The following is a 26345-nucleotide window of genomic DNA, read 5'->3' on the forward strand; positions in this document are numbered from 1 at the left end:
CTGAATGCCATGAAAACCATGGCATAGCCAGCTGTAAGTGGTGACTCACGTTGGTGGTAACAATACAGATTGCGTTCCATGAGTAATGAGACCAATGTCTTTCTAACACAATGGTACACCACAGTGTGTTGTAACCTGCTGGGCTAAGTGGATGGGGGTGTTAGTTTCAAAACGCTCTTTGTCTCATTCGGTTGCAAGCTGCCGGAGAGTCAGGACGTGCGTTTCTGTCAACCCCGTTTTGAGTTTATGTAACTCGCCACAATGGATCATTCTGTACAGGAATGGTACGCTATCAAATTTTACGTTAAACTTAGGAAGTCCGCCACCAAAATGTTTCCATTAGTTCAGCATGACTTTGGGGATGATTGCTTGTCCAAATCGCAACTTTTCCGATGGCACAAGTCGTTTATGGAGGCCGAGAGGAGATCACCGACGAGCCTCGCAGTGAATGGCCATCAACCGCATGAGTCGACGAAAATGTGACGCTTGTGCGCGATTGTTTGAACTCTGACAGACAGCTGAGCCTTCAATTGATAGCACAAACTTTAAACATGTCAAAAACAACCTTTTTCCGCATTGTGATCGAAGATATGAACATGAGAAAGATGTGTGCCAAACTTGTCCCAAAAGTGTTGACCGAAGAATACAAGCACGCTGCCAAGAAATGTTGGAAATGTGTGAAAATGATCCTCATTTTTTAAAATCAGTTATCACTGCTAAAGAGTTGTGGATTTTTGAGTACGTCCCTGAGATAAAAAGGCAGAGTTCAGAGTGGCACACCCCATCGTCGCCCCGTCCCAAGAAGGCATGCATGAGCAAGTCCAGGATCAAAACCATGCACATTGCCTTCTTGGACGTCAGGGGCATTGTCCACCACGAATTCCTACCTACTGGGACTACAGTGAACTCAGCTTTCTACTTGGAAGTGCTCAAAAGACTGAAAAGGAGGGTCTCGTGCTGCCGAAGCGACAGCAAGAATAAGTGGAAAGTTCACCACGACAACACACAGTCACAGTGCCTTCATTGTAAAAGATTTCCTTGCCAGGACCAAGACCCCATTGGTACCTCAGCCTCCCTACAGTCCTGACCTGGCTCCTGCTGACTTTTTTTGTTTCCTTGGTTAAAAGGAGTCATGAAAGGAAAACACTGGGACACGATTGAAAGCATCCAGGCCCATGTTACATCAGCTCTAAAGAAATTCCAGGATGCCTTCTAGGCATGGAAACACCGCCTCCAGAAGTGTATTGACGCAAGAGGGTGCTATTTTGAAAATTTTTTATTTGTACGAATATATTAAATAAATGATTTTTTTATGAATTTGGTCGCATTTCTTATGAAACGCAACTTACATGTGTCACATTGCAATGAAATAGGTTCTGTCTGGTTTCAGCGCCTAGCTAATAAAGACTGCCATTCTTGCCTGAGAGATGAAGATGGAGCTCACCATCATGGGCTAAACTGAACGAGGTTATTTCGTACAGAGTGGAGTGAAGGTCTGAATCAGAGTCCCAGACAGTTCTGCAACTGGGTAGGTTGCAGAGTCCTCAACCTGCGCCAAAAGGTGGTGGATTTACAGATTCTGCTAAATGGGTCAGGAGTAAACTACGCAAAGAAAGCAGTTCCACGAGTATAGGGGATGTGTAGAGGAGACTGCGCTTTTCTAGGTGAGAGGGTCTCAGGTAAGTGCAGAAAGGGCTTCAGTTTCAAAGGCTGAAGTAGAACACCCAAGGAGGGTAGATACAACCACAATAAGTATTGTAGTTGTAAATTGTGGTAGCTGCATTATAAAAGGAACAGAGCTCAAAGCGGTAACAAAAAGCACTGAATCTCAAATCCTTGTAGGTATTGAAATAAGTTCAGCTGAAATTTTTCAAGAGACCTAACCATGTTCACAAAGAATGGATGAAATTCAGTTGGTGTAATGTTCATTGCTGTTCGAAGTAGTTTACCTTGTAATGAAACTTAAGTAGATATTCCTGTGAGGTAGTACAGATAGCAATCAATTAAAAGTTCCAGGCTGAGAGGCTATAGTCTATCTGTAATTCGTTGCTAACTGCGGGCAACATCTTTGGAGGTGAGTCAACGATGGCTGCCAGGCCATGGATTTCCCGTTTATATAGAGGGCACCAACGTAAGTCACGTGGGGCCGACTGTAAGTCTGTCTCTGACTAACGTCATTATTCTCGATTTAATGTAATAGATCGTCACATCGTTGGTGCAAAGTTGACTGCCATATCCTGCCTAACTTTAAGCCGTCCCCTTTTGTGCTGAAATCATTGTGGTGTTCCTGAATCTCTATAGCTTCCCTATACATATGTGCATAATAATCGATGTCCTGGCTAGCACGTTTTTCTCATTAAATTTTATTTCATGGTCGACATCTTTAAAAACATGTTCTGCTACAACTGATCTGTCGGTATATTCCAGTCGACACTGCCTTTTGTGTTCGGTTTAGCGGGTATTAACACTTCTTATCGTTGTTCCAATATAAACCTTCACACAGCCACACGGAATTGTATACACCTCAGGAGTTGCTAAGAGGTGTAGTGCATCTTTCGCCGATCTTAAACACTAAAACTTGGTCACTAAAATTCTTCCGGATTTGAGGCCGCATTGTCAACTATAAAATTCCGACGTTTCGGCGACTGTTGCAAGACACCTTCGTCAGACACCCTGAGGAAGGCGTCTTGCAACAGCCGCTGAAACGTCAGAATTTTATAGTTGACAATGCGGCCTTAACCCCAGAAGAATTTTTTGACTGTGACAAGGGCTGTGAAAGCCTACGTTTACACTCACTAATCGTTTTCGTGGGTCTAAAGATTGTTATAACTTGAAACTTTGCCAGAACTTTCCCAATACTGTCCGTAATATTGCAAATGAATGGAAGAAAAACTCTTCCAGCTGACAGTTGTTCTTGCTGAATGTTGTCACACGCTTTTCTTTTGGGATGAAGTGCTTGATCTATCTCGTTGTCAGCGTATCCATTTTTCTTAACAACCGTTCGCAAATGATTTAGATCATCTTGCAAGTAAACTGGCTGACAGATATTATTAGTTGTGTCCACCAGTGTTTTAATGATGCCTCTCTTCTGCCTGGGATGATGGTTCGAATCCTTATGGAGGTAATGGTCGGTGTGTGTGTGTGTGTGTGTGTGTGTGTGTGTGTGTGTGTGTTTCTCTTTTATACACTTTATGCCCTAGACTGCAATCTGCCCATTAAATTACTGATACATCCAAAAAATTTAGTTGTCCATTTCTCTCTTCCTCCGTAGTAAATTGTATATTTGGATTAATACTATCCAAATACACCGTGAATACATACAACTAGTTCTAAGTTCTAGGGGACTAATGACCTCAGCAGTTGAGTCCCATAGTGCTCAGAGCCATTTGAACCATTTTGAATTCTAATCAAGAATAACTGTCTGTAACTTCAGGCGTTGGTATCCTAAATGCAGTGGAGCAGCTTAAGAAAGGCAATGCCTCTGGTCCAAATTGTACACCATTCAGGTTCCTTTTAGAATATGCTGATGCAATAGATCGATACTTAAGTCATATACAACTCTTCATCTGCAGAAAGATCGGTACGTGAAGACAGGAAAGTTGCGCAAATTACTCCAGGAAATGGGAGTAATCCGATGATACGCAGACCCGTTCCAGTAACATCGCTTTGCAGTAGGATACTGGAAAACATAATCTGTTTGAACATTATGAATTACCTGGAAGATGTCATTTGTTGACAAATAGGCAACACATATTCGGAAAACATAATTCTTGTGAAATACAACAAGCTCTTTATTCTCGCAAAGTAATAACTCATATGGACAGATGACATTAGATTGATTCCATTTTTTTTTTTTTTTTTTTTTTTTCAGAAGGCTTTTGACTCAATTCCTCACAAGTGAGTTCCAATTACATTGTGTGCCCCTGGAGTATCATCCTAGTAGTGTGCACTGATTCGTGATTTTGTGCCAGAAAGGTCACAGTTCGTAATAACTGATAGAAAGTAATTGAAGTAATATCTGACGTTTCCCAAGTGTGTGTTATAGGCCCTGTCTTGTCCCTGATGTACATATACGATGTAGGAGACAATCTGAGCAGCCCTCTTAGATTAGGCGGTCATTTACGTTATTGTAAAGTCATCAGATGATCAAAACGAATTGTGAAGTGAGAAAGATATCTGTAAGATGTGAAAAATAGCAATTAACATTAATTAATGAAAAGTATGAAGTCAATCACATGAGTACTGAAAGGAATGTGCTAAATTTCGTTCACACGACAAATAATACAAACCTAAAGGCTGTGAGCTCAACTAAATACATAGGAATTACAATACGAATATGCAGCCCCCGCCCACACCCGCCCGCTTCTCCCCCCCTGCCCCCACCCGCTTCTCCCCCCCTGCCCCCGCCCGCTTCTCCCCCCTGCCCCCGCCCGCTCCCCCCCTGCCCCCGCCCGCTTCCCCCCCTTCCCCCCCTTCCCCCCCTGCCCCCGCCCACTTCCCCCCCTGCCCCCGCCCGCTTCCCCCCAACCCAGCCCCCGCCCGCCCGCCCCCCTGCCCAGCCCCCGCCCGCCCGCCCCCCTGCCCAGCCCCCGCCCGCCCGCCCCCCTGCCCAGCCCCCGCCCGCCCGCCCCCCTGCCCAGCCCCCGCCCGCCCGCCCCCCTGCCCAGCCCCCGCCCGCCCGCCCCCCTGCCCAGCCCCCGCCCGCCCGCCCCCCTGCCCAGCCCCCGCCCGCCCGCCCCCCTGCCCAGCCCCCGCCCGCCCGCCCCCCTGCCCAGCCCCCGCCCGCCCGCCCCCCTGCCCAGCCCCCGCCCGCCCGCCCCCCCTGCCCAGCCCCCGCCCCCCCTGCCCAGCCCCCGCCCGCCCGCCCCCCCTGCCCAGCCCCCGCCCGCCCGCCCCCCTGACCAGCCCCCGCCCGCCCGCCCCCCTGCCCAGCCCCCGCCCGCCCGCCCCCCCTGCCCAGCCCCCGCCCGACCGCCCCCCCTGCCCAGCCCCCGCCCGGCCGCGCGCTCCCGCCTCCCCCCCCCACAGCCCCCGCCCGGCCGCGCGCTCCCGCCTCCCCCCCCACAGCCCCCGCCCGACCGCGCGCTCCCGCCTCCCCCCCCACAGCCCCCGCCCGACCGCGCGCGCCCGCAGTGCTGCCCCCCGCCCCACGACGCGCGCGCCCGCAGTGCTGCCCCCCGCCCCACGACGCGCGCGCCCGCAGTGCTGCCCCCCCGCCCCACGACGCGCGCGCCCGCAGTGCTGCCCCCCGCCCCACGACGCGCGCGCCCGCAGTGCTGCCCCCCGCCCCACGACGCGCGCGCCCGCAGTGCTGCCCCCCGCCCCACGACGCGCGCGCCCGCAGTGCTGCCCCCCCGCCCCACGACGCGCGCGCCCGCAGTGCTGCCCCCCGCCCCACGACGCGCGCGCCCGCAGTGCTGCCCCCCCGCCCCACGACGCGCGCGCCCGCAGTGCTGCCCCCCCACCCCCACCACGCGCGCGCCCGCAGCCGCCTCCCCCCCCCCCCCCCCCCCCCCCGCGCGCGTGGTCATCCTGACAATGCCGTTCAATTCGGGCAAATGTAATCCCATGAAAGCAGGCACCAAGCCTGCATTTGTAAGATTTGTTGCAGTTCCTATTTGTAGCAGGTCATACTCAATACTATAGGTCTGATTCATGTCAATACTAGTTCCTGTTCCACCCATTATGACATCCGGATGCTGCCTTGTTAAGCCCTTGCACCATGATCCTACATCATCTCTCACTTCACTAAGATGTGTACAGGACTTGGAAAAAACTTGTCACATGTAAGTTGTGAAAGGAAACAAGATTGCTTCCTTGCATAAAGTTTCTGCTTTTCTACATCAAGGAGCAACAAGTAGTGATTGTGAGGGTTATGCCAGTTTTCACAGCTTTCATCTTCCCTCCATTTTTTGAATGCCAACAAGCACTCTTGGGCATATTTTGCTTGGTGCATGTCTCTAAGCTCATACTTCTGCCACAGTGTCATTTCCACAACCGGTGCCTTCGAAATAGACACACAAGGTCATACGGTAATGCTGTGGTTAATTCATGCTGCTGTTACCATGGCTTTGCAGACAAGTTGACACTCACTATCCATCTTTTACTTGTGCTCACTGGACAGTGGCATATGTTTGCTAAGAGAGCAGTGATTTCCATTTATTAATATTGCCGTTTTTATTTCTGATTTAAGATGATTTGATTCCAAAACACACAGAGCCAGCAAAGAGTATTTTACATAAGGTAAACGAATTTCTTCATGACCTTAAAGACAGAGCAAAAAGAGACTGAATCTTATCAGCTCCGCAGACTTCAACAACATAAGTATCTGGTGTTTGACCATGAACTTTACTGAGAATATTTACATAAGTGCAGTGGATGGAAACCTGTGTACGGAAACGGATTTGGAAGATCTCTAGAAAGATATTCTTCATTGTATTATATTGAAATTTCATGACCATGGCGAGTAACCTACAAGACAAAATGAAGGTGATGTTTTAAATTGTAAGATACCTTTCACAGGGGGCTAATTATTGAGAGGAAGAGTTCTGAAACCTTTGGCATACACATTCAGCAAATGCAAAGATGAAAGATGGTCTCTGATGGAGGATCTGATACTGTATTAAATGTTGCTACTTCTGAAATAAATTCACAGCATCAGGAAAAGAAATAACCGTTTCTGTATTATTTATTTTGATCAGATGTGGCTCAAACAAAATAGTGCAGTAAACAAAATGACAAGCTTCAAAAAGAAATGATGGGTTGAAAGTACTGTATGGCAGAGGAAACACACTTACTGTCTGTCATGCAGAGTGATCTGAACACGCCCAAAAATCAATGACTATCACGAAGAACTCAACAGTGACGTATTTGAATCCTTGTGTTTACCTTTATTGAGACAATTCAATGAGGGCGCTCTGATTGGTGACAATGCCAGTTAAATTTACAGAATAAAGGGGAAATTTTCTAATTCAAGAACAAAGTAGGAGGAAATTGCACATTAGCTGGAAGGGAAGAGTAATTCTATTTAATGCTGATATACCAAGGTGCCGATATTGGAGGTGATTAGGTGTCATTGCCATATTTATAATCGATATGAACTTAACAGCTTAGCACCAGAAATGAAGCACAAGATTGTGAGACTGCCTCTTAGTGCAGAGAAGATGGATGAGGTACCATTGAGGGGAAGGGGTGGGGGAAGAAAAGCAGTGGAGAAAAGGTGTCGAGCAGAGGGGCAAGAGGGATGGGAGTGGGCAAGTAGAGGGGACTTCATACGTTAAAATTAAAGACAGTATGAAAAATTCATAAACTAAAAAACATATTGCTTAGAGCAACATGCAGATGCATGTGCCTGTGAGCTTAAACTAAATGGAACCTTTATAATTCTAGCTGTGTATAGGTCCCCTGTCAGATATTTCCAACGATTTCTGAAATACTTTGAATCTTTATTGTGCCATCTGCCAGTCAGACAAGCAAATTATAGTTTGCGGAGTTTCCAATGTAGATATTCTGAAGAAATCAGATAGAACTACATTGGAGTATTTCTTGGTTCTTTCAATTTGATGTCAGTTATAGATTTTGCTGCATACAGGAAAGCAGCACTAAGAAAGATACTTTACAGACTGAATATAAATTTAGTCAAATACTTACCCCTTTTGAGAATGATCCTTATGATCAGGATGCACATCTAGGTATACTATATAACATAGTTCCATACAAGTAATGCAAAATAGTCCTCCAAAATAGTGCATTCAATTTAACAATTGTACAGCTAGAAACAGAATGGGATGAAATCTACAGGGAAGCTGATGCTAATTTCAAATTTAATGTGAAAATAATTTCCTAAAGGAAACAACAAATCGTAATTGTAAGAAACAATCTAAAAAGCTGTGACTTATTAAACAGATAATATGTTGTAAACAGAAAATCGAAATTTATTTTACAGCCAGGAGTAATTATCGAGTAAGAGCCAAATATTACAAAAAACTGTTGCACTGTATTAGGAAAAGTTATTAAAAAGCCAAGAAGTGTGTGCACCATGTCTCGGATTAGCACCTCTGATGATAAAATGAAAAAAATTTGGGATATTGCTAGAAAGGAAACACGACAGTAGAAATCACAGAAAGATTTTATTCCTATCAAACTCAATGAAAAGTTTAACAAAAATCAGAAGTAATTGTATAATAATTTTTTTTAATGTTGTAGGGAAATTAGGATATAGCTGTTCATTAGGAAATACAAGGTTGTACATGGAAGAAGGAATACCTATGCAATTTGATAAAATTGAAATTCAAACCACCTCTCTAACTGAAATTAGGAAAATAATTAATTCACTCAATGTAGAAGCACACATGGAATTGATGGCACTTCCAACAGAGTACTAAAAGCCTGTTGTGAGCAGGACATGCACAAACGGTTTAAATCATATTTAAGTGGAAGAATGTAGAAGGTTGATTTTAACAGTAGAGATAGTGTGCTAAAGTTTGCAGTCCTTGTAATATTAGTAATATTTGCCCTACAAACATTAGTATACGCTCAATGGTAAACGCCTGATGGCCTGAAGCTATCAAACAATTGTAATGTAAAAGAAATTAACCGTCAAATAGCAGTGGCAGAATCTATTATTCTTTATCTTTGCCACTCTCACCCGGCGGTCATAAATCTCTAAGTACACTTATCGATTAATGATATAAAAAAAGAATTCTGTTTCAAGACAAATGAAGCCTTGAGCGATTCACCTTTTACTGTTGTTATTCCATGAAAGGCAGACTTGCTGTGTTCTGCAAAAATTTTAAAATTTGTGTAAAATACTCCGTAAATGTCCTAATTGTCTTTTCAATCAGAGAACATGTAGTTTTATGTAATTAATTGCTAACGGGGTCCATCGAGAGGACATTAGTATGAAGTATTGCCTGTTATGTACAAAGCTTTTGTTAATACGCACCAGCCATTGTAACTTAATATTAAAAGGTAGGTAACATTAAAAACGTGTGCTTATATAGCCAAATTATCCATAAGTATCTGCATCTCCTCATTACTTTAATGTCAATCATTTTGTATCAGTTTATCTCCAGAACCTACGATCATGCTGATGGACCCAACACTGCATTGAGGCAGGGAGGAACACTACCATTCTCCTTTCATTTCTGAATCTTTTTTTTTTTTTATTGTGTAGTATTGCTTTTCTTTTAAGGTCAGTAAATCTTTTGGTCTATTAGTGTCGATCCAGGTATGGCTGCATTGTGGTCATGTGAATGAGCGGAAATGGTAATGTTGCTTTGATAACACTACATCCTCTGAGGAGGTATGAAGAATGGTGTCCCACAGTGTTCACGTTTGTTCCTCATATTTTTCTTAATATATGTTAATGACCTGGCACTCTACAGTCATGAAGATGCAAAGCTATTTCTTTTTCTGATGATGCAGTAATCACACCAAAGATATATGAATTAGCTGAGGAAACTGTGAATTATGTCTTTCAGGAAATTAATTGGTTGTCTGCAGATGGTTTTGAGAAAACACAGTGTACACAGTTCTGTGCAGTAAATGGCAGAATACCATTGATAAGTATAGATTTAGAACAGGAATCTGTTGCTAAGCGGAGTATTTGAAATTTCTGGGTGTGTGCATTGATAAAAAATTAATTTGAAGAAGCACATCATGAGCTTATGAAACATATCAGTTCAGCATCTTACGCCATTAGGGTTATTGCAAACTTTGGTGACAAACATATCAGTAAATTAACTTATAATGCGTATTTCCATTCACTGCTTTCATATACCATGAAGTTTTAGGGTCACATCATTTAGAGAAAAAGTATTCATTGCACAAAAGCCTGTAATCAGAATAATAGTCGGGAAGCACTGAAGATCACATTGCAGACACTTATTTAAGGAACTAGGGAGGTTCACAATACAAGAATCACAGTTCAAAGATAGTAGCAAAGAGCAGTGGCTAAATCTGACTTTGGCACAGAAAGAGATGAACTGCGCTGCCAGAAAAATCTTTGTTCGTCTATCAGGTAGCATTAACAGTCAGACAGATAACCAGCCAGCTTCTAAAAACAAATCAAAGGTATTTATGAATGAGGACATCGTCTACTCAGTAGATAAATTTTTAAATTGAAATAGTAATTGGAAAAAAAAGAATACATTATGTAAAGAAACCTAATGTTAAACTCACAAGTTCCACATTGCAGAGTGACATATTCAGGATCTGTGGAACATGTATTAATGTATTGTAGTATCATCAAACCTGGCTAGGACTGTACATAACTCTATAGTTATCATAATTTGTATCTTACCAGCTGTAAACAACATCATGTTGAAAGTTTGGTCAGCATGTGGTTTACCTGTGTCAAAGATCCAAGAAAGTACTGATTGATTTTCTGCCGGGGTTCAAAAGGTATCACTCTATTATGTACACTATGATTGCCAGAATGCACTGACCACCTGTGTGCTAATGTTACGTTTGAGCAGTGCGTGATAAATTAAGTTTGTAATGGTCTTATTAGTCTTATTAGTCTTATTAGTTGTGTTCAGAGGACCCTCAAGTAGATAGTCAGCACTTGCCATCTGTAGATCATGAAAGTTTGTCTTCTGAGCAATATCTAAAAGGGATTCACTAGACCTCTATGCTGTGTAACTTGTCCTATCTGACAGCCGGTGTATAAGAAATGTACCTACATGGGTACCAGACAGGCATATATTTTTTGAAGACAGAGTACAGAAATCAGTAGGATATGATATTACACATTAAACTGCCGACTTGGAAAATTGGATGAAAAGCCATTTCATTGTTTTATTCTTAAACTACAATTTTTAATTCATTGAAACAATGTGTAACATCGTGAGCAGTTAATACTACTAACTGATAAAGTGATTATCTGCAAACATTTTGATCAATCACAAAATAAATATATTTAATCAGACATTTAGAGTAAATGGTTCTAAAGTGTGTGTACATGGATGATATACACTCTCCAGTAAACAAACCTCACCAAAAGCGGAAAGCTTCAATCAGTGGTCCCTCAAATTTTCTCTTGACCAAAAATTGTTTCCATGAACGAATGAGAGAGTGAAGGAGTGATACTGTGCGTTAAGGATGACGAACATTAACAGTTATTTCAACTTCCTATGCCTTATGGCAAAGGAAGTGATAACCTCACTTTCAACTTGGGCAGAAAGCCACACCAACATATGTAATTGAATTACTTAGTCAAAACACAGGTAGCAGTGAGGGATATGTAGCCCAGGACCCAGTCTGTAACTTAGCAAACATACAAGGTGATAATTATTGAACTATATCAAAAAATCGTAAATTAGTTACAAACTACAGCGTTCACACACTTTATTCAACATGTAAACTTCACCACAGATATTGAGATTTAGGTTATGACATGTTCGATATGCGTGCCATCATTGCCGATGATGTGGCTCAGCCAAATAGCAAAATTCTGCTATACCCACTGAAGTGTCAGAACATCATTGTCGTCGATGACCACCTGAATGTCGCTTTTCAGCTCAGCAGTGGTTTGGGATTACTGTTGTACACCTTGTCTTTAATATAGCCACACAAAAAGGACTCGGATCTGTTCAGATCCGGATAAGGGATTTTTCAGAATTGTAGGAATTTTTTAATTTTGTTTTTCAGTTAAATTTTTGTAATTTTGATTGCTAAGAACTGATACACTAATTAAAAAATTAGTTTAGCTCGCCACTGCAGAATAATACAGCAGCAATAAAACGCAAAAGAGGGAATATCACCAAAATAAATCTTTCGTTGCAAAGAAAATGAGCCATTCACATAAACAGAATAAATGCACACACAGGCATCTGCCGACAGCGCTGTTAAAGATTCTACAATATTTTCTAACAATGAACTTTCAATATATCTCATTCCTGGGCACATTTTGATGAGTGAAGTCACAACTGATTACATTTCTACATGACGTGGTGAAATATCTCGAATGTTGGTTTCAGAGGCATTACTTTTGAAGTAAATTTCCTTTTATGTAAGATGATCATGCATGTCAGAATGTGTGATGATTTTCTTAAATCATGGAGCATTATATTCACATTCAAGACTTAACGCTGACCACCAGCAAATGTGAAAAAATTTAGGGGCCCAGAGGACAAGCCATTTATGCCTTATATTTTAAATTTTGGTGACACACTTGCATTTGCTATATGTTGAAAAGGTAATACAAAAAATGACGAAGTTTCGAGTTTAGTCTTTCATAATTATTATAGTTTGTTCATTGATGACAGATTATGCAATAATGCTGGCAAAAAATATAGTTGCCTTTCAAAAACAAGAGTGAAGTTCTTGAGTGATTTCATATGTAACTGGCTTTACTATGGGAGAAGTCGAAGTGCTCTACAGAACACATATCCAGCCACGTAACCCACGTAGTGTCTGGTGCACATCAGTGAAATTTATAATCGTACTTGTCAGAAATATAAAGCTGCTAAAATTGAAACTGGTGCCCTCAGAAAAACAGCAAAAACTGTTAGGAAGTAAATATTATATATGAAAACTTAACTTTCCTTGTAGTTGACTGATTCATAGTAATTTAAACAATTAACTTCTTTCGCTTGTGTGTTTGCACAGCTTAACATTCATTTTGTTATTGGCTGACATCACATTTCCTATGCTCTGAATATCTGCTGTCATCGGCTGGCGAGATCATGTGACAAGCTATGCTTGGCCCACAAAAGCACGTCACAATCTTTCAGTGATTTAAAAGCTACTGTGATGTAATTGTTGGAATTCGTGTTCATACTTTCGTCATACGAAAATATGTAGTGGACATGTTGCCACACATCAAAGATCTTTCATAAATGCTTTGATTTTTGCTAGGTTGAGATTCCTAAACTGCCAGAAAGTTCTATACAATCTTATAAACCCATAACCATTCAAGGGATTGATGAGGTTTACAGCTCCTAGGGTAACGATATCTTTCAAGATGGAAAAATGTACTTCCACCCACTAAAACGTTTTTCACCCTGGAAAGCGCGTTTCTAACTGGTAAATCTTGGAATTTTTCTTTTCTGGACATACACACAGTTAAAACGGTTTAAGGCTTCCATATGAAATGAAATGCCTATTGAGAAGAGACGCCTTGCATGGGTGGTACAGTTGTTTTATCAGAACAGCAGCACTGCATTGCAAGAATATCATTGACATAAATGGCCGAGAAGAGCTCCATGTCAATAAATATGGTGAAGAATACAAGCAAGAAATTTGAAGAAATAGGTGAATTGAGTGGTGCAGCAGATTCCCATAGCGGTCATTCAAGTTGCTTTTAGCTGACCATGCAACAGATGCCTCAAATTCTGCATAAGTGTTAGAGTTGTCACAGGATCTCTCTCTCTCTCTCTCTCTCTCTCTCTCTCTCTCTCTCTCTCACTCACACTCACACACACTGCCTCTTACCGTGCCTCCCCCAGTCAACAGTTCAAAAGATTTTGTGGCACATTTCACACTAGTATCTCTATAAGGCTCAGAATTTGCTGCTAAAGAAGCCCCAGGATAGGCCACAACGCTGTGACTTTGTCTTTATTTTTGGCATGCCTGAAAAAGAGTGACTTTTGGCTGGGGAATATTCTTTGGAAGTACAAGGCATATTTTACTCTGTATGGGGCCATGAGTGCACAGAACTATTACATATGGGGTTGTCCTCCCAAATCTTGTGCAGGAACATCCACTGCACTCAGCTTATGTGACAGTGTGGTGTGATTTCACAAGCCCCTTCATTCTGAGTCACCATTCCTTGTAGGTGACAGGTCAAGCACCTCTTAGGTGTACAGAGACATCTGAACTTTATAAGGACCTTGTTATGTAACGTGATTCAAGCATTTCAAGACCACAAGTGTCTGCACCATTATTTTGATGTGAGATGGGGTGGCATGATATGTCAGTTGTCGAGTGAACTATTGGTTTCATGAAATCTTTGGTATCACCCGCATTATATCTAGGCAGTTTAAAATATGTGGCCTTAGAGATCCCCCGACCTAAGTTCATGCAACATGTGCATGTTGGGATATTGCATAAACTAACAATTACTTGTAGTTACTTTCTGATGTGAAGTAAAGCATGTGTCTTGAAAGTACCCAACTGAGTGAAACTTTTGTCACAGATATCGCATTTGTGAGGTCCCCTTCCCATTGATTGGGAAGATTTATTGGGGATGTATCCAGACATTCCTGATCAGAAAGATATCATATGATGACAATCAATCTGATTACATTGGATATGCTGTAGGCAACTGTTAACCATGTCATGTCATGGATACAGCATGTTGCAGAGTCAGTAGACCATTTTGAACACGTAACTTCTGATCACATCCTAATAAATGTACCAGAACCACCATTATCATCGCTCTGATCGTTTCTCCTCTTTTCCTACATTACGATGTTACAGCATCCTACAAAGTATAGAGCGCACACTGCAGCACCCAAACATCAGACAATTTTCCCCTCAATAAATTCATAATAAAGTTGCTATGACGTCTTGCAGAGATACCACACCCATTCTATGATTGCTACTCAGCAGAGGTTTTTATCAACAGCTTGTGTTTATTGTTGTTACTACAGTGTAATAGTTATTGTGTCTTCTGTTAGTGTCTTTTACAATATGCAGTGTGTGCCACGTCTCTCTAATCATTAAAATCTGCCTGAATGGACATGCTATTCTCCATGAGTTCTGTCTGCAGCTCATGGTCTAGTAGCTAGCATTGCTGCTTCTGGATCATGGGGTCCCGGGTTCGATTCGTGGCCAGGTTGGGGACTTTCTCTGCCTGGTGACTGGGTGTTTGTGTTATCATCATTATCATCATCATCATCATCATTGTCATCATCATCCGTGACATTGGCTACAATGGACTGTGTAAAAAAATAGACTGTAAAATTGGTGATACAAATTCACAACAGGGCCTTGGTGGTGGCAGTGGTGGTGGTGTTGGTGGTGGTGGTGGTGATAACAGAGGACATAGTCATATCACCATGATTACTTCTATGGGAGGGGAAACGATTTCAAATGGAGAAATGCACAACCCAAGCAATGTTTGTGCTAGACAATATAACATTGCTTTGCAGATTTCTGCCCTGTTACTCAGTGGTATTGTGATGGGTAGAAATCGAGACACTGAACAACAAATCAGGTGTACTTTTCCCTTGAGGAATTTTAGATGGGATTCAACAGTGTGGGAACAATCTTGATAATATAAAAATGTTCAAAAGAACGTACCTTCTTTGCATGATATTGATGTTTCTGAGATAAAAGCTTTTTATAGGCTTGCTTGCATTAACAGCAGTCTCCAACCCTGACATCAAATGCATTGATAATATTTCCTTAGTAGATGGAAGCAGATGTTATATTTTCATGGCAATGTATCAAACGACCCACGAGGGTAGCCAAGAGCACTAATATGCTGCTTCCTGGATTCGGGTAGGTACAGCGACCCTGGATCGAATCCACACAGCGGATTAACGATGAAGGGCCGGTGTGCCAGCCAGCCTGGAAGGGGTTTTTAGGCGGTTTTCCTCATCCTAATAGGTGAATACCGGGCTGGTCCCCACGTTTCACCTCAGTTACACAACTGGCAAACATTTGCAGACATTCGCACTTTCCCATGAATTACACTGGATGCAGACAGTTGGGGTGTATAAAATCCGGCGGTTGGATAGAGGGTACCGGTATGGATATATAGAATGTAAGAAATGGTATTTGTTCATGATGACAGCTCTTTGGTTTGAGAATCGAGAGAACAAAGGAAGGAATAAAGTAGAGGTAACAGCTTTAGTGCCAAAATTTCGAACAAATGTGGTGTGAGCCATCAGCACTGTTACTGTCCAGGCTGTAGTATGTGTGTTGATAAAATACATGTGCACTTCCATTATCACTGCATGAACAGTTTATGAATGTGCCTGCCACAAAAAATGTTGTGCAGTAAATATTAAGGATATGACACAAGTACCCAGTACCTACACAATGGTTGCATGGAGGTCTCTAAAACAATTGATAAATAATTAACATCAAACTTTATTTATTGTTGAATTTTTCCACAAATTCTCTTCCTTATCCTGGTTTCTTTATGGTTCAGTGGCATAGCATAAAATTTTAATTGTAAGTTTTATATCTAGTACTTTGAGAAAAAGAAAGCTATTTGTCTGAAACCTTACTTGCATATTTTTTGATTTCTTTCTTAATTATTAACATTCAGTTGCTTTTCTTCCATATGTATGAAAATACATGTTGTAACTAATTGAGTTTTAAGAAAGTTACAATATCTAGTTATACAGTTGTCAACTTCTAGAATCTGACACACACCATGATACCAGTTACGTTAAAAAAATCGTGTGATTCTAATTAAGAGTTTAAAAACACTCGAAATTTACCAGATATCATGCCACGCAAAACTATATCCCCAACAAAACGCAAAAAAGTCAAAAGTTGCAGAGCAAAATATAACACTGGGTAAGCATGCCTTCAGTAGTTCATACTCTTTCATGTCCAACATGATGCACATACTGGGGACCTGAAAGGCATCACAGTTCTGTTCTGTGGGAAAGGGTTTAACTGCAGGTGGAATAATGGGACCCAGATACTCAGCTCATGCATCAGCTGTTACCACTGCCACACAATATGCGGTGTCAGCTAGCAGTGTCGTATGGGTGATGAAGTGGCCATTTATATGTGTGCCCTTCAGTCAATGGTGTTCTGCAATGCCAGATGAGCAGATGTTAGGAAGATGTAAAAATTTTCAAAAAGGCTCAGTGCAAATATACTGGAAAATTTACAACTATTTCCATCTTTTCAGACAGTATTTCCATTTGTGCAAGGCTTCTTACAAGTTGCAGTGCCGAAAACACAGTCTTAGATTAAAACCATCTGCAAGTGTGTCATTCACTTTCATTCATCAGTATGCAGATTGTTCCCTTGATTGATGTGACATTGATTCTTGTTCATGAACCATCATTATTCACCTGATTAACATCCGTTCTAGATACCTAACAAAATGTTGAAGCTTGCACTAGTTCTTTAGTCATTGGGAATCAAACAAAAAAAATCTGTTAATTAGGTGAAATAAATTTATCATTTCCAAAGGTGAAAGTGTTTGCAAAACAGAAAAAGATAATGGGAGAAGAACATTTAAAAATTCTCTCTCTTAATCAAATCTTAAATGCCTTGAATGTAAGAATTTTTTTGATACATTTAATAAATTGGTGTAAACTGTTAACTTGTAGTACAGTATTTTGAAAAGATAGTAACACATGAAAGTGAATTATATTAACTCTCACTTAAAATTTCAAATGAAATCAGCAGTGACTCAGATTCATCATTATTGAATTTCCTGTGGTTAATTTCGTTTTAAACCACTTTTACCTCATCAGTTCTTTCCTTCTGGAGGAATATAGTAATTTTAAATCATTAACAGTTACTAAATATGCAATTTCTTATGCACTTTTATGACTTGTGGCCTATAGTACTGCATTTATCGACACTCAAATATTGTTTCTTTGTTGTATATATATCAACATTTAACATTCTTGTCTTCATTCTTCAGATTGACTCAGACTACTGGTGGGAGCTGTGGCATATCATGTGAAGAAATTTATCACCATGGGCTGGTCCAGGATGATTCGGTGATAGACAAGGAGAAGTCAACACATGAGTTTGGTACAGAAAATGTAACTATTGACAAGGAATGCTCAGTTGCCACCCAATATTACTGTAGTAAGAGAGAAAAGGAATTACTTCTATATAGCTGTGATTTCTGCCAACAGAACTTTCCTTCAAAATACAGACTCATAATGCATGTGTTTATGCACATTGATGGCATGCAGCCACCTTTGTATGTTTGTAAGTGGTGTGGTGAGGTATTTCACAGTAAGGTTAGTTTGAAAACACATTTGAGAATGAGAGAGAATTATCATGTCTTAACTGCTGGCCACCATGAAAAATATGACTATAGTGATGAGCATCAAAGCAGTATCTTCTTGGATAGTGATCCAGAAGTTTCTTTTACAGAACACATTGAACAGTCTTCATATAAGGAAACTTGGAAAATTTCAAAGAAGGCCTCTAATGACATGTGTAACAGACACATGACAAATGATGCAGAGAAAACAAGTGCTTATGGAATTTTATCTACAGCTGTTAATCTCAGTGCCCAGGCTGATCTATATATTGCAAACAGAACCAACAAATGTGGTATTTGTGCCAAATGGTTTGCAAGGTCAGGCGATCTGAAGAGACACTTATTAATTCACACTGGAATAAAACCTCACAAATGTGAAATTTGTGGGAAATCTTTTACTTTGTTAGGCAGTCTCAAGAAGCATTCATTAAATCACACTGGAAATAAACCTCACAAATGTGAGATTTGTGGAAAATTTTTTGCTAGATCAAATTGTCTCAAGACTCATGAATTAATTCACACTGGAAATAAATTTCACAAATGTGAGATTTGTGGAAAATGTTTTTCTAGATCAGGTTATCTCAAGACTCATGTATTAATTCACACTGGAAAGATACCCTACAAATGTGAGATTTGTGGGAAATGTTTTGCTACATCAGGTTATCTCAAGACTCATGTATTAATTCACACTGGAAAGAAACCTCATAAATGTGAGATTTGTGCAAAATGTTTTACTACATCAGGTTATCTCAAGACTCATGTACTATTTCACACTGGACAGAAACCCTACAAATGTGAGATTTGTGGGAAATATTTTGCTAGGTCAGGTTCTCTTAAGACACATGTATTAATTCACACTGGAAAGAAACCCTACAAATGTGAGATTTGTGGGAAATGTTTTGCTAGATCAGGTCATCTCAAGACTCATGTATTAATTCACACTGGAAATAAATCTCACAAATGTGAGATTTGTGGAAAATGTTTCGCTACATCAGGTTGTCTCAAGACTCATGTATTAATTCACACTGGAAATAAGTCTCACAAATGTGAGATTTGTGGAAAATGTTTTTCTAGATCAGGTTATCTCAAGACTCATGTATTAATTCACACTGGACAGAAACCCTACAAATGTGAGATTTGTGGGAAATGTTTTGCTACATCAGGTTCTCTTAAGACACATGTATTAATTCACACTGGAAAGAAACCCTACAAATGTAAGATTTGTGGGAAATGTTTTGCTACATCAGGTTATCTCACAAATCACATACCAGTTCACACTGGAAAGAAACCTCACAAATGTGTGATTTGTGGGAAATCCTTCGCTAGGTCAGGCACTCTCAAGAGGCATATAACAATTCACACTGGAAAGAAACTTCACATCTAGAAAAGACCTCAGAAATGTGATATTTGTGGCAAATCATTTACTACATCAGGTGATGTCAAGACACATGCATTACTCCACATGGGAAGGGGACCTCACAAATGTGATATCTGTGACAAAAGCTTCACTCAGTTGGGTACTTTCAAGACACATGCATTACTTCACATCAGAAAGTAACTACAAGTAATTGTTAGTTTATGCAAATAGATATTCCTGGTTAGTGCCCTAAAGGCCTATAAAATAATGAATGTAGTAGGGGGACAATAAATTGTAATGCCTGTGAAATAACATTAAAGTGTTGTAGAATTGTGAAAAAAGTGCAATAATCTGTACTATATTGAGGTAAGAGATAATGTGAAATATAAAAATCGCTATCTGCAGCTTGAGATGTTAAGAAATTGTATTACTAAATACTCCAGAAACATTAATCAAATGTGTTTTTGTCATTAACACTGTCAATAGTTATAATTACCACGCAATATTCAGTATAAGGCCAAGGAAATGTGATGACTTGCTGCTTATTATTCCAAACATAGTCATTATGTAGTACTTGTAACTCTGCATTTGAGAAAGTGACAGCAAAAATATATTCATGGCACTTCCTTCACTCAGGTTCATAAACTCAACACAGGAGATCCATGATTATGGCAATTATTTTACTCAGGTATTTTTCCTCAAGAGATATGCTGTATATGTCATTAACCCATTAGCACCGGAATTAATTATTTCGTGATTTTTCTTTAAATTGCGTTATTATGTCTGTAAAAGGCATAAATTACACAACAGAGTTTTTTGACGAAAGTCATTACCGTCATTAGCAAGATATTTGATGTTGCCATATGGCAACAATTGGTGCTTTCACTACCTAATTTTATATGGATTACAACTTCAACTAAAATAAGTAGGTTATTGAAATTTCTTATTACATATACAAGTTTTGTGCAAATTTATTATTCAGTCTTCATCATATAATTGATACTTTATAGCACAGTACAATTAAGAATCAAACATCAAACTCTGAACTCAGCGTTATTTTACATGAAATGGAATAAAACAGTCAATACACAATTCCACATTACACTTTGAACACATTGTTCTCACAATAGGTTTACAGTCCGTGTTTGCACACCTTTTCTTCTTCTTCCCTTCTTTGTGCTGGACGAGGTGGTCAGTCTTATCAAACCTAATTGAATCTGATATGCAGCTGTCGGAACATGCCCTTGATGCAGATGGTCTCCCGGCTCCTTTTGGTAAAGCTTGGTGTCTTTGCAAGTACACTGTTGCTATGTCTGTCTTCAAATCAAGCTGAGAAATGGTTTGGATTCTTGCTTATTTATACAAAATCCAACTGTTTTGTATGGCGACATCTAACATCCATGTAAAGAGACACCAGTACCATTTCTTGCTTCTTATTGCAATGCGATAGCATGCTAGATTCTGATCCATCTGATCAGTACCTCCCATATACGTATTATATTTGGCTACCAGTTTTGGTCTGGGACTCATATATTTCGCTTTTTTAGTTGTGAGAATCTCTTGACTTGGCCAACTTCTTGTGCACCACATAAAGAAGAGATCATTGTGACAACTGAGTTGTCCAGCCACCGCACATACAATAATCCATCACTCTTCTCTATTGCTGTCTCAAAATATCCCCAATCGTTCTTGGAAAATAATTTTTTGTTTTCCAGTATACATTCCTTAGGAAGTCTGTTTTCTCTGATGGTACCAATGGCAGAGTATCCACAGTACTTGATAAATGAAAATAGAGATGCCCCTGTAAATAGATTGTTCATGTAGAAGTTGTAGCAAATTTTTCTGTTCACTTCAGGAATTTCATCCAATAAAACAGGTAAGGGACTTGCCGACTTGCAAACAACTGCTCATAGACTGCTTTTCCCTTAGGAACTTTTCCCTGATACGGTTCATAATTCACCAAATATCCATCTTTAGTATTTAGGCTCCATATTTTATAGCTGAATCTAATTGGCTTACCACGAATGAACTGTTTGCATCCATGGTGGCCGTAGTACTTCACCATATAATTCGTTATATGACAGGTGTTCTTCAGGTACAAAATTCTCAATGCAGCACTTCTTCAACATCTCCATAACTGGACGAATTTTCCATGCCTTGTCATTTCCATGGATCTTAGTGTTATCTGCACAGTGCAGAAACCTGCATATTTGTAGAAATCTGTCTCTTCTCATAGACTGAGACACAGCCAAGTTTTTCATGTCATCTTTTGAGTCCCAATAATTTCTTTTAGAAGGTAACTTATTGTAGCCACTGAGATACAAAACGGAGATGAAACACGATATTTTGTCTGCTGTAATTTTTGGGTCCTGACAATTGAGAAATAGTGCATAAAGCTTTGTTTCTTTCGCTAATTGCTCAATAAATTCCTGGCCAATGGAAAGTTCTAATATGTCATGATCGACATGTTTCCATAGCTTGAGTAGTCAGGTTTTGGAAATGTAGAGGTAATTTGACTCTCAAAGTCAGCTCCTTTCTCCCACTGCCTCCCACACGTATCTTTTACAGAAACCCAGATCACGATATTGTCCGATAATAAGGTAGATCTTGCCTCAGATACAGATGGCTCTGGTATATTTGGACGTTGTGTAGCTGTTTCAGGTACAATTGGATCTTGTGCAGTACGCATTAATGGTGCTGGCGGATTACAGTGCTCATAATCAACACCAATCCTTTCGTTATTTGGTATTCTTATTTCGGCATTAGCTCGTAGTTGACGAGAGGACAGGTTGTCTAATGATCTGTAAAAATAAGAAATGAAATAGTAAATAATAATAAAGTCGGCATCAGTATACAAACAATTACAAACGAATGATAGGCACACTCACCCGCCAACATGTTCATCTCCCGAATCTTCATCTGTGTCTACATTCGGATCTGGGGGCTTAAGAAACACATCACCTTCAATATCGTCATTATAAAGAATCTCCAGCGCCTCAGCAAGCGAGAAACCTCTTGTAAAACAAAACAAAAAATTCGTCCTTTTACTGAGTACAAGTGCCTAGCATTGCCATATGGCAACACCGACGTTCAAACGGACTAAATGAACGTAATTTATTTCACAGCAAGCAGTAACTTCCAAAAAATATATATTTGAGTATTTAAAGCACAACCATACTAAAAACCCAAATTATATATCGTAACTTACTGTGTAAAACATACTTACTCGAACTTATACTCCATATTTCTTCGTCGCACAGCAAACAATGACTTCCAACACTGCTTGCGCCGCAGAATTTAAATGTATTGTTAAAACTGTTGCATTGTAGTTATCTATACAGTCTTGTGGAACGGAATCCAGTGCTGCCAACACTCTCGCTTCATTGTTGTCGTGGAATCAACGATTTTAAAAAAGTGTTACAAACATTGCATTATGGCAACGCACGGCACTGATGGGTAAATAGTGTGTACATTTATGTTCTGTTAGTACTAATCCTACATTAGTAAACGTATCAAAAGATATAGCAACCTGCTTAATAGCATGTTTGTCCACCTGTGGAACACAATAAATGACAATTCTATATGATATGGATTTGACATGTCTTTTACACATTTCTGGATGTATGTTGCACCAGTTGTATTCCACACGTTCAGATCAGCTAAATGGAGTAGTCGAGACATCAGTGTTAGTTACCATGCTACTCAGACCACTGTGGAGTCGTTCTGCACATGTGACATGGACAGTTACCCTGCTGAAAGATGCCTTCACCATGGGAGAGCACATCAGGCATGAACGAATCTATCAGTTGCAACATAGGTCACATAGTCTGCAACTGCCATGATGCTTTCGATTACTACCAGATGTCCCAAAGGAGCCCAAGTGACTGTCGCACGCACAATTGGCCCTCCATCTGGTATCATTCACCTAAATGATAGCATATCTGGATGTGACAACTGATCTAGTGTAACAGGAAATGTCACCCATCCTGACAGTTGACATTTGCATTGACCTTCATTCCAGCATCAATGATCCCTTGCCCACTGCAGTTGCCATTGAACGTTTTGGTGGATCGGTATGGAAACATACAGTGACTGTATGTTGTGGAGCCCCATGTTAAAAAATGTACATTGAATTGTGTGTCTCAAAAACATGTATGGCTGCTGCATCATTGTTTTCTGTCATTAGATACGCCACACATTGCCACATGTCCAGCTTTACAGAGCAGGCAAGCCTCTGGCCGCCATGATTTGTGATGAAGTATAGATGTATTACACCTTTTCATAAGGTTATGGATTTATCATCTTTCAGACACTTTCCACAGATGTTCACAAAAGTAGCATAGATCCAGCCAACCAGCTTCACCACTTTTGAGGCGCTAGTTCCCAACTGCAATGCCACTGTAACTTGCCCTTTGCTAAAGTCACTTACAGCATTGGATTCATATGCTCACAACCTATCTAATTGGTGGAACAATTTCTTGTTAATCTCTCGTGTGTTTATATACCTGTAATCTGCTTATTGCATCATGTGTGTAACAACATGTGGCATTCAGTCTCCTGATGGGCAGTGTTCATGACATTTTTGTTCATCAGTTCATCTTCACGTCAATGGGTCAGATGCGAAAATGTGTAATCTAACAAATTCATTGTGCCTGGTTGCCTTTACACCAGTGCACAACTGCTATATTTTGTGTGAAATTTTTTTGTTTCACAAAGCTTTGTACATGATTCAGAGATAATGTAGATAAGTGTTATGCACCAAACTTCTTAATTATTTGTTCTGCGTTTAATACTGTGTAAGTTCTCTAAAAGTGAAATAGATAAACAAACATTAGATGTTACAATTCGATTCCATATATTTTTATACACAAGAAAAACACTTGGGAGACATCAGAACGTCTGTACTAAATATTTCTTGTGTTATATTCAAAGATGTTTCCATTGTGGATATTTTTCCTAATTTGTATAAATAAATGACGTTTTTGGAAATCTGTATTTATGCTTCATTTTTAATTTCAGAACGATGGTTTTTATTTTTGATTTCCTATCTATTTGTTATTGGTGAAAGTGGTTTAGTATGTCCCATCATATGTGTAGGAACTGGAGATAGTTGTGATTAAGGGATTGGCACTGTTCTGTTTTGCTACACTTTAGCTATGGCACTTTGTAGTGATGTGATTACATTTTATTCCATCTTTAACATGATAGGACATCCACAATTGCTGTATACATTATTCATAATAGGCAACATCCACATACATTCGTATTAAATATTATTTTCCAATAAAACGGAAGAAAAACAGGGTGTCTGGCCAATAGGCTTATATTCAGTTGAATCTGAAAATATACTACTAAGTGTGGCGACTATACAAATTGTGAATCTCTAAGTAAAACAGTAAAATTTGTAGTAACATGTTAAAAAAGGTACACAATATGTATTGTATGTGTCAGCTAAAGATGGGTCATTTAGCGTTTCTCTGGTACACGAGATGTAAGCAGAAAATAAACATATTCAGTGTTTGTGTGGAAAACCACCCAGCGAACTGAGTCTACATAAACACAGTAGATACCCATAAATTAAAGAGTGTAACAGCACCTAATAAAATCATAACCTAAGCTAATCATGACAGAATGAACTGTTGTACAAGAATTGTCAAGTACAACTCAATTGTAGGATGTGGATCCAGGAGTACGTGGTAATCGAGCATATTGTTTAAAAAAACAACAATGTAGAGAGCTTTGAAACAATTGACTTGTGTTTACATCAGAACTTTACCTCTAAGGCCACTAACAGACTGAGGAGCATAGCGCTGGAGAATGGGATGGAAGGGCACCTCTGATGAGACTGAAAGCTGGTTGCTAAGAGTGAGCCAAATTGATCCCAGCAATGCTTTATGGCCCCATGTGACCATTAACAGTTGTCTAATTGGTTGCTGGATGGTTTTCTAGAAGCTATTCCTCACTAGCGATGCTTCTCAGAAGTGTCACCCCATCAGCATTCTCACTGCCAGGATGGTATGAACGTGAACAAGGCATATACAGTGGTAATTGGTACAGAACCATCCCTTGCCTAGCCACAGCTCTGCAGTGAAACATATTTCATAAAGTGTTTCAGACTTAGTCTGTCAGTCTACCATGGACATTTCACTCCCCCTCCATAGCATCAGGCTAATTATTTCAAAATCACAAAAGTAGTAGTTTAATGTTTGAAAATGCTCCTTTGGACAGGTGGCTCTTGCTAAGCGATGCAAGGTTTTAATAGGGGAAACAAATAATTCCCAAAATGTAGTACAAAAAGTGGACAGGAATAGAAAACTCAAGAGAATTTAAGAAGTTAAAGATGATAGTACAATAATTTATAGTTTGAATTGGCCAATTTTGGTTATTGTAGAAATATATGCAGCCAACTGAGATAATGAACTGGTACAGTGGTGTGGTAGTGCAGAGGCAGCAAGTGCTCCGACCATGTACTGAGCCAGCTGGGAGAGGATGATGGCTGTCAAGATGCATCAGCTGGGCAGTGGCTAGGCTACTGCAGTGGTGATGCCTATGGGTGGTGATGGAGTATTCTGGCCAGGAGTGACAGCATTGGGGCCACCAAGTGTTGTTACCAGTTGTGAAGGTCTAGCCTTGCAGATCACGAAAGACTGTAAAACTGCATCAAAGGGTGCATCAGCAAAGGCTGGCTGGGTATTTCAATCCAAAGAGAGGTTTAGCTCAATAATATTGATAAGATTCGTTACCTTTCCTATAATCTTTGCGGATTGTAGCATAAAAGTTAAAATTACAAGGTTATTGAAGGATACACATTACAAACTGATTATATATGCATAATGAACTAATCTCATTAAGACAACTGCAACACAATCATTGTTTTATTAAATCTTATTTCATGTACTTAATTATTGATTGTTAAACCCTACGCCATTGGTTTGGTCCTTAACTAAGTGAAATGTAATGCTCTCCCATGTTACAAAATACGCAAAATGATAAAATTATACAATGGAAACAAACTAATACATATTAGCATCTCATCTCCTAATGCTTAGTCATAAACGACAGTCG

The 26345-nt window shown here is 40.1% G+C and overlaps 1 protein-coding gene across 6 annotated transcripts in view; it reads left to right on the forward strand.

Annotated features, from left to right (window-relative positions):
* Positions 1 to 19859, forward strand: part of LOC126427243 (zinc finger protein 492-like) — an 87756-nt gene extending 67897 nt beyond the window's left edge. For 3 of the 6 annotated variants that reach the window (XM_050089483.1, XM_050089485.1, XM_050089486.1), the window contains one exon: positions 17570 to 19857. In XM_050089483.1, the coding sequence (XP_049945440.1) occupies positions 17570 to 19307 (1738 nt within the window). In that variant the 3' untranslated portion in view covers positions 19308 to 19857. Of the gene's footprint in view, positions 1 to 17569 lie in introns of all 6 variants that reach the window. The other 3 variants (XM_050089487.1, XM_050089488.1, XM_050089484.1) reach the window with 3 other exon arrangements.
* The last annotated feature ends 6486 nt before the right edge of the window (positions 19860 to 26345 follow it).

This window comes from Schistocerca serialis, chromosome 11, assembly GCF_023864345.2.
Source record: "Schistocerca serialis cubense isolate TAMUIC-IGC-003099 chromosome 11, iqSchSeri2.2, whole genome shotgun sequence".
Classification (NCBI taxonomy): Eukaryota; Metazoa; Arthropoda; class Insecta; order Orthoptera; family Acrididae; genus Schistocerca; species Schistocerca serialis.